Source organism: Schistosoma mansoni, chromosome W (genome assembly GCF_000237925.1).
Source record: "Schistosoma mansoni strain Puerto Rico chromosome W, complete genome".
Classification (NCBI taxonomy): Eukaryota; Metazoa; Platyhelminthes; class Trematoda; order Strigeidida; family Schistosomatidae; genus Schistosoma; species Schistosoma mansoni.
In genome coordinates, this window is record NC_031502.1 from 21,425,574 (window position 1) to 21,435,350 (window position 9,777).

General features: G+C 39.5%; 2 protein-coding genes across 2 annotated transcripts; both read left to right on the forward strand.

Moving 5' to 3' along the window:
* Positions 1–1,036: 1,036 nt before the first annotated feature.
* On the forward strand, positions 1,037–2,694 carry Smp_130730 (hypothetical protein). The gene has a single exon (XM_018788954.1). It carries the CDS (start codon positions 1,147–1,149, stop codon positions 1,456–1,458), a length of 312 nt encoding a protein of 103 aa, XP_018654445.1. The 5' UTR covers positions 1,037–1,146; the 3' UTR covers positions 1,459–2,694.
* Positions 2,695–3,694: 1,000 nt separating this feature from the next.
* Smp_193940 (hypothetical protein) lies at positions 3,695–4,540 on the forward strand (the record flags this gene model as incomplete). The annotated part of the gene is made up of 1 exon (XM_018788955.1): positions 3,695–4,540. The coding sequence occupies one exon, from the start codon at positions 3,695–3,697 to the stop codon at positions 4,538–4,540; it is 846 nt and encodes a 281-aa protein (XP_018654446.1).
* Between the last annotated feature and the right edge of the window lie 5,237 nt (positions 4,541–9,777).

Genomic DNA, 9,777 nt, shown 5'->3' on the forward strand with positions numbered 1-9,777 from the left:
TCACCGTCAGCTAAAAACCGCTCTTATATCTCACTCAAACCCCAATCAGTGGACAGAATTCCTACCGTTAGTTATGTTGGGAATACGAACATCTGTCAAAACTGACGCACAGTGTTCAGCTGCGGAACTGGTTTTCCGAACAACTCTGAGACTACCAGGTGAATTTATTAACCCTAATACTAACAGTCAAAGACTTAATTTAGAAAATTATGTAGATCAACTACGGGACCACATGTCTTAACTTAAGCCGATTAATACTCGTGAACAATCGCGCGCCGTATATATACCTAAAGACCTAAGCAATTGCACACACGTATGGATAAGATGTGACAAAATAAAAGCACCACTCAGTCCTCCATTTGAAGGTCCTTTCAAAGTCGTCTCAAGAAAATCTAAATATTTCGTGATAGAAAAACATGGAAACATCGACACAGTAAGTATTGATAGGCTAAAGCCGGCTTATCTAGATCACGAACCACCATACGTGTTGTTAGATCGTTTAACTGACAAATCCATTACGGAGTCGAAATGTAAAGATGATAAATCTTTACAAATGACTAAAACGGTTCGCTGGGCACATCCGATTAGTCAGTCAAGGATGTTGACAGTTTCGGCTGCAGGATAAAATCTAACCACGTAGCTAATCAGACCCTGCATCTACTTAAAAATAATTTTTTTCCTCATTCCGCCTCACATACAACTCCCCAGACCTTTTACCTTTGATATATAAGTGTTATGTTAAATATTTTTTTTAAATACTGGACACATAAGCTAGGTATTCCGAAACGATGGCTGAGGATTTTAATCAAACTCATACAACTAACACTGGCAAATACAACGAATTCAAAAAGCAACCCAGGCGAGTTTTATAATTTCTTTTTCTGGTTAATTAACTATGTTGGTGTAAGATCCAAACCTAAATTCCAATAGGTCTGGATGTGGTCGAATAACCGTTAGATAGCTTTAGACACTCGTGTCTCAGTTCAAATCAAAACAAGGTATATATTTGACACGGTTCTGTAATTCGTTATATATACAAATGTACAAATTTACCTAAACGAATATTATCACCCAGTTATTCAACCAACAATTGATACCAAAATATTCAATCTAAATTACGATAAATAGCGAGGTGATAAGAAATATATGAAAAATTACCAAAAATACCAAAGAATAAGCGTTATTCTATCCTTTCTGGATAGATCAAGGGAGATTCCGTTTGAGCGGTTATTTTATAACACCAAGTGTTTCAATTTCTGGAAAAGTGCTCCAAATACAACCAAAAATGCACGATCCCAGTCAAGTTCAAACCGCACAATCAAAAAGCGAGCAGCCAATATGACAGATACCAGAATAATAGCAATTAAAACAAACTATATACAGCTCAGTAAAGAACATGGAGACTCAATAAAAAACGATAGTAAAACCAAGAAAATTGAACGTTACAGTCTTAATTAGCATAATAAATGTTAACAGCATATACAAATAAAGAAAACGTAAGGAAGAAATCACAAGTGTATGCATGGAGGGATTTTCACTTGCAAAATGGATCCAACACCGGCCCCCAAAATCCCTCCATACTGCACAAGCTATTCTGATGTCTTTTTTGCCATGGTTCACCTAATCGCTTTCCTCACTAAAAGAACGGGTAGGACTTACAACAGTACGCCTACTCGTTCTGTCTACATTGTTTGACAATTAACTAATTGGACCCTTCTAGGAGACATACCTTACGTATATCCCTTCTAATAGACCCGTTATTAGTACGTACTGACATCGTCCTAACCTTTCCGTCCTTGTCTGTTTCACAACTCTCTATTACCTCTTTCTGGACTATCATTAAGACCTTACGCTTGGCACTTTCAAGCTCTTCGACCTTCAGGCATCCCAAATGAACGGATCCTTCAAGACTTGATGAATGAAGTATCATCCAATATTCTATAAACCTTCGTAGCCAAGCTACTGCCCTGACTAATCTTAACCAGTCTGAGTAATAAGAAATAATAGGGAACTTGTCATAATTCAGTTTACTCAAATTAACCACAGCAGTCTTTCTGAACTCAACACTGTCCGGAATAGTTTGTGGACAATCGGTAATAGTTTTACCGAACTCGGCTTGCAGTAAAGTAGGGCACTTAATCCACGACTCAAGGTCGGCCAATTTTTGTATACCTCTCGAAGTCCAATCCGCTGGGTTCTCCGACGATTTGACGTAAGTCCATTGCTCAACCTTAGTGTGCTGATGTAAGATAGCAAGACGATTAGCAATATAGGTACTATATCGGTTTCCTGTATTTCTAATATAATACAACACTATCATAGAATCAGTATGAAAATTTACTTCGCAGAAAAAATTGGGTAAGCTTCTTTGTAGCACTTCACTTAGCCTTACGCTTAAAACTGCTGCTGCCATCTCAAGCCTCGGAACAGTGACTGGTTTTATAGGTGCGACCCTGGACTTGCTGTACAACAAAATACAATACGGCGGTTCGTTCAAATAACTGACTCGTGCATAAGCTACTGCTCCATAACCAATCTCGGAGGCATCACTAAACAAATGCAATTCCACCTGTGCATTAGGTTCATCTAATTTATTCTTGATCCCTCGAGGTATTTTAACGTGACTTATCTGTCGCATAAAGTTCACCCAGTTTAGCCAAATCGACGTATAAGGCTCATTGATCGGCTGGTCCCAGCCTATTTGGGACTTACATAACTCTTGCAGCAGAAGTTTGACCGTCAGACAGACTGGAGAAATTAGACCCAAAGGGTCAAATAAAGAAGATGCCACAGATAGAATACCTCTCCTAGTCAACGGTCTTTCTGGAGCGTCAAAGTGAAACTGGAAAACATCTCTTTCACAATCCCATTGTACCCCCAAGGTACGATGAATGACATCACAATCTCTAGACATTTCCATCACAGGCCCTTCCTTGCATACCCCAGGCAAAACGGACCTAACATCTACCGAGTTTGTTATCCACTTCTTTAATGTAAAACCGCCTTTACACAGTAATTCACTTACTTGCTTGACAAAGTTTTTTGCTTGATTACTAGTGGAAAAAGATACTAGGCAGTCATCCACATAGAAATTGTTCTTAACCGCCTCTACTATGTAGCTATCAAATCCATCGGAGAATGTTTGAGCGGTCTTGATCAAGGCAAAGTTTGCACAGAATGGCGAAGACGTTGCTCCGAATGGATGGACGGTCATTTGAAACTCCGATGGTTCTGTAACAGCTCAGGTTGGTTGGTTAAGAGTTGACCCCAAACAACCAAGCATATGCTAAAACAGTATTGTTCAAGTATTCATTCACTTCCTTACCTTTTGTAAGCGTTATATTCCCTACTATCTTATATGGAATGTTGAGAGCCTTTGTTTGTCTGAACAGATAATCCCACGCTCCACTGTGACTGCGCGAAGATCGAAATAAAGACCTATTCACTACTTCTCTGGTTTCTTCTATCAATAGCACGAGGGTTACCTATAGGCACGAAAGTGGTGAGCCCTTTTTGAACACAATTTAACCTCATTTCTGATATTAATTTTTTTTTACTTAATCGTAAAAGTAGACCTGATTATCCGTAAACTAAGTTGAGTATATAACTAGTTTATCCCGTATTATCTTAAGTTATTCGTGTTATAGTAACCATTTTTCGTGCTAACTTTATTGCTATATTTGTCACATACCTCATGTCAGACTCAATAGAAACCCATAATCTGGAGGATTTGTCACCAGTGGTGATAGACACTGTTATAACTACGAAATCCCGACTTCCAGAATTTGATCGTAGTGATCCTGAGTTGTGGTTTGCTCAACTAGAGCATTATTTCACGAGACACAATATCAAATCTGAAGGGATTCGCTATAGAGACTTGTGTTCTATCCTTCCTCCTTCAGTTGCCAAAGAAGTCCGTGACTTGATTTTAGATCCACCATCACCACAACCATACACCATCTTAAGACGAGAGATAATAAACCGTTTATCATTATCAGATAGTCAAAGAATCCAAAGACTTTTTCAAGGTGAAACACTAGGTGATCGGTCGACGTCACAGTTTTTGCGTCACCTCCAAGTGTTAATGGGTGATAACACGGTGGGTGAAGCAGTCCTAAAACAAGGATGGATACAAGCTCTCCCATGCTACGTCCAACACTGTTTGGATGCACAAGATCCTGAAACCCTATTATCTCATTTAGCGCGTATAGCCGATCGAATAATGGAGAGAGGTCCTCCAACTGAACTAGGCACAATAAATCACACACAAAAAGTAGAATCAGCAAAAGACCCCGTCATAGAAGGACTCATTGCGAGTGTTAAGAGTCTCACTGAGGCTGTCACCAGAATGCGAATGGGTCATAGAAACAGGAGCAGGTCACCACAACGACCACGATCCAAGTCACAAAACAGGTCACAAATGTCCAGACAACCTGGGCAGTTTTGTTGGTACCACTGGAAGTTTGGTGTCAACTCAACCAAGTGCATGCAACCATGCGCCTGGCCTAAGCATAATTCTAAGACAGCGGGAAACGAGTAACCCCTCCCCAGGTCGCGACGACTGAGGAGGGGCGCCAAAACAGTCGCTTGTTTTATGTTAGAGACAGAAACTCTGGCTTGAATTTCTTGGTGGATACTGGCGCTGCTCTTAGCATCATCCCTCAAAATAAAACTGAGATTAGTCGAGAAACATCTTCAATTACACTTCAAGCTGCAAATAAAACTAAAATTGCGACATTTGGGCAGAAAAACTTAACCCTAGATTTGGGGTTCAGGAGGCAATTCCCTTGGGTTTTCACGGTAGCCGACTTAGATCTGGCAATACTGGGGATGGACTTTCTAGAGAGATACGAATTTCTAGTTGACACCAAGAAACGGCGATTAACACTAAAAGAAACTTCGTATTACACAAAAGGCAAAGAAAGTCACATCAGCTCTCTTAACTTGATTCAAACTCCTCCAGTAACAACAGCGAAATTCCAAGATATACTCGCGGAATTTCCAAACTTAACTAAACCAAACCCACAGCCTTCTAAAGACAAACTAAAAGTAAGTCACACTATCAAAACCGAAGGTGCACCGGTTTTTGCAAAACCCAGGAGACTAGCACCAGATAAGCTCAAAATCGCTAGGGCCGAGTTGATTATATGCTACAACTGGGTATTATCCGTCCCTCTGATAGTCAATGGGCATCCCCTTTGCATATGGTCCCAAAGAAAAATGAAGGTGACTGGCGACCGTGCGGGGACTACAGAGCCCTCAACCGTCAAACCGTACCAGATAGGTACCCAATACCGCATATCCAAGATTTCACAAACGGTTTACAGGGTATGAACATATTCACTAAAATTGACTTAGTCAGGGCATATCACAATATCCCAGTGGCTGATGAAGATATCCCCAAGACAGCTATTACAACACCCTTTGGCTTATTCGAGTTTATACGCATGCCATTCGGCCTGAGAAATGCGGCACAGACATTTCAAAGATTCATAGACAATCTACTTCGAGATATGCCCTTTGCGCAGGGGTATATAGACGACTTGTTAATTGCCAGCCCCGATTTGCAATCACACGAACAGCATGTAAAAACAGTGTTAAAAAGACTGGATGAACATGGAATAAACATACATCAAAGTAAGTGTGTTTTCGGTGTTCAAACTTTAGAATTTCTCGGTCACACAATAAGCCCAGAAGGGATTAAACCGATCAAAAAAGAAGTAGACACCATTAAACAATACCCCATACCTAGTTCTCTAACACAACTGAGAAGTTTTCTAGGTCTAATTAACTTTTATCGCAGATTCATACCAGGTTGTGCACAATTAATGCAACCTTTGACAGATTCACTAAAAGGAAAACCAAAAGAATTCAAACTGTCTTCTGACGCTGTCGAAGCTATTAAACAGCTTAAAGATAAATTAGCTCAAGCAACTACGTTGATGTATCCGAATTCTCTTTCCCCACTTGCTTTGATGGTGGATGCTTCAGATAAAGCAGTAGGCGGTACCCTTAACCAACTGGTTAAAAACGCCTGGAAACCAATTGCTTTCTTCTCAAAAAGACTCGCTCCAGCAGAGACAAGGTATTCTACCTTCGGGCGAGAACTTCTTGCAATCTACCTAACCATTAAACACTTCCGACACATGTTAGAAGGCAGGGAATTTATGGTCTTTACGGATCACAAACCACTAACGAATGCACTAAAAGCGAGAGCTGATAAATACTCACCTCGAGAAGTCCGACACCTTGACTATATATCACAGTTCACAAGCGATATCCGACATGTCAAAGGTCAGGACAATCAGGCGGCAGATGCTTTATCTAGGCTAGAAATAAACGTGCTACAGCAGTCTACAGTAAACTTCGAGACGTTGAGAAACGAACAGGAGCAGGATTTAGAATTACAAAACCTGCTTAAAACAAACAATTCAAGTCTTAATTTAAAACAGTTCCCATCACCTGTCGATGGTATTCTAATCTACTGTGACACGACCAAGGCAATGCCGCGACCTTTCGTTCCCAAAAGTATGCGAAAGTTGATATATAATAACTTTCATTCTTTGTCTCATCCTGGCGCAAAAGCTTCAACAAAACTAATCAATGCCAGATATATATGGCCGAATTTACAGAAGAATGTACACAAATGGGTTAGAGAGTGTTCAGCATGTCAACAATCAAAGATAAATCGTCACACAAATTCACCCATAGGTGTTTTCTCGCAACCAGATGCACGTTTTGCCCATGTGCATATCGACTTGGTAGGTCCTTTACCACGTTCAAACGGTTTTAATTATCTTTTTACATGCATAGATCGATTTACCAGATTCCCTATAGCCATCCCGATAGCGGACATCACAGCGGAAACAGTAGCCAAAGTTTTCATGCAGAACTGGGTAACCATTTTTGGTACACCTATAACAATAACGACGGATAGAGGAGCGCAATTCGAATCCGAACTATTTAATAACTTGGCTAAACTTCTAGGCTCCAATAGGATACGCTGCACTGCATATCATCCTCAGGCTAATGGGATGGTAGAACGTTTTCACCGTCAGCTAAAAACCGCTCTTATATCTCACTCAAACCCCAATCAGTGGACAGAATTCCTACCGTTAGTTATGTTGGGAATACGAACATCTGTCAAAACTGACGCACAGTGTTCAGCTGCGGAACTGGTTTTCGGAACAACTCTGAGACTACCAGGTGAATTTATTAACCCTAATACTAACAGTCAAAAACTTAATATAGAAAGTTATGTAGATCAACTACGAGATCACATGTCTAAACTTAAGCCGATTAATACTCGTGAACAATCGCGCGCCGTATATATACCTAAAGACCTAAGCAATTGCACGCACGTATGGATAAGATGTGACAAAATAAAAGCACCACTCAGTCCTCCATTTGAAGGTCCTTTCAAAGTCGTCTCAAGAAAATCTAAATATTTCGTGATAGAAAAACATGGAAACATCGACACAGTAAGTATTGATAGGCTAAAGCCGGCTTATCTAGATCACGAACCACCATACGTGTTGTTAGATCGTTTAACTGACAAATCCATTACGGAATCAAAATATAATGATGATAAATCTTTACAAATGACTAAAACGGTTCGCTGGGCACATCCGATTAGTCAGTCAAGGATGTTGACAGTTTCGACTGCAGGATAAATCTAACCACGTAGCTAATCAGACCCTGCATCTACTTAAAAATAATTTTTTTTCTTTATTCCGCCTCACATACAACTCCCCAGAACTTTTACCTTTGATATATAAGTGTTATGTTAAATATTTTTTTTAAATACTGGACACATAAGCTAGGTATTCCGAAACGATGGCTGAGGATTTTATTCAAACTCGTACAACTTACACTGGCAAATACAACGAATTCAAAAAGCAACCCAGGCGAGTTTTATAATTTCTTTTTCTGGTTAATTAACTATACTGGCTATACATATATACCATATGAACTAATTCTAAAAGTTTTCGGTCGAAGATATGTTTAGTAGCTTGATACAATTACTATGGTCAAGTACTTATTAAAGTTCTCATCATTTTTTTTTAAATTTCTGACATTTAAGAATCAATAACCGTGAAGATATGGTACAGTACGTTACTGTAAGGTTACTATCTTAGCCGCGTTGATTCCACATACCTAATTTTAAACACAACGTATAAAAGAACTGTTAAGTAATCATAACATTGAACTGACGATATGACTATCGTGGCTATGTTAACGTTAAACCAATTATTATTAGTGGCCCATACAAAACCCTGGAACTTAACACTAGCGTTATAAAAAAGACATGTTATGTCAATAGCTTATATATATACTTTTTTTCTCGGTTTAATAATAACGTAAAAAGAGTATTTGACACAACTGTACTTGATCCGCATGCTCAATGCAATTTTTTGCTTCTTAACCGTATATTCGTTTCCGTTTTGTGGGTTACTCTGATGCACCCTTGGTTACGCACCTAGTTGTAAAAAGCGGTCATCACCGGCTCAAGGTCATGCACTTGATCGATTTTGTTAAAGAGTCCAACTTCTAGCAAGTTCACCCTTTTACATATACGCATTACAAAAGAGTTTTTTTGTTGTTGCTGTTTTCATGGTTCTTCGTACACAAGATATCTACACTATGTTTATTTCCTTCCAGGATACCAATCCGTTCTGGAGGCCAAGCACTTACATGAACGGAACAATTATCAATTGCATTTATGTATTTCCATTTTGTATCTTATTATTTTATGCAGGCAGTGGAGCAGTTCTTCAGACTCTTCTTTACTTTTTACTTGAGGGCGACTCAAGAGGCAGGTGAGTAAACACCTGATAGCCGGTCTGAGCATGGAAAAATCGTACCTCACCAACATGGTGTTGGGTAGCCCGCTCGCGGCACTTCCTCAGATATTCTTATTCCACATTCTCACACTTTCTCTTGAAAGCACGCAGCAAACCGTCAGCGATAGTTGTAGAAAAGATCACATGCTACAAAGATGACAAGCTAGTAAATGAAGAGACATCCATGGACTATCATTGAAAGCGTTAGTCGTAACTGATTGTAAGTCAAATAGTGAGCGAGTTGATAATTTCGCCTTGGGATGAGAAATAGAACGAAGGTGTTATCGATAGATAGGTTAATCGAACCGACGTTCCTACGGAAGTCGATTCTAGGGGGAAGCTAATGTAACAGCTCAGGTTGGTTGGTTAAGAGTTGACCCCAAACAACCAAGCATATGCTAAAACAGTATTGTTCAAGTATTCATTCACTTCCTTACCTTTTGTAAGCGTTATATTCCCTACTATCTTATATGGAATGTTGAGAGCCTTTGTTTGTCTGAACAGATAATCCCACGCTCCACTGTGACTGCGCGAAGATCGAAATAAAGACCTATTCACTACTTCTCTGGTTTCTTCTATCAATAGCACGAGGGTTACCTATAGGCACGAAAAATGCAGCCCTGTGCAACTATATCAGTCTTGACATACTGGTCAAAAAAGACAGGATATGATCGACCTATGTGATGTCTCGACATAAAAATATTTATCTTTGCATAAATATCATACTTCATCCAGATTGGAGTCTTGAATAACCCTTTGCAGGACTCACTGGATAATTATGGATTATTAGAACATATAATATCGTGAGACTATTTATTCACTTACAATTATGGACATCTTACCATTGATGTTTAGGAATGCAACTGGTCAGTTTCTTATTGGCCATATGTGCATACTGAGTGGATCGCCTCGATATAGACTTAATTCACAAGCA

Coding starts and splice junctions, on each gene's coding strand:
- Smp_130730 (XM_018788954.1), top strand. CDS start 1,147: ATGAAAAATTACCAAAAATACCAAAGAATAAGCGTTATTCTATCCTTT.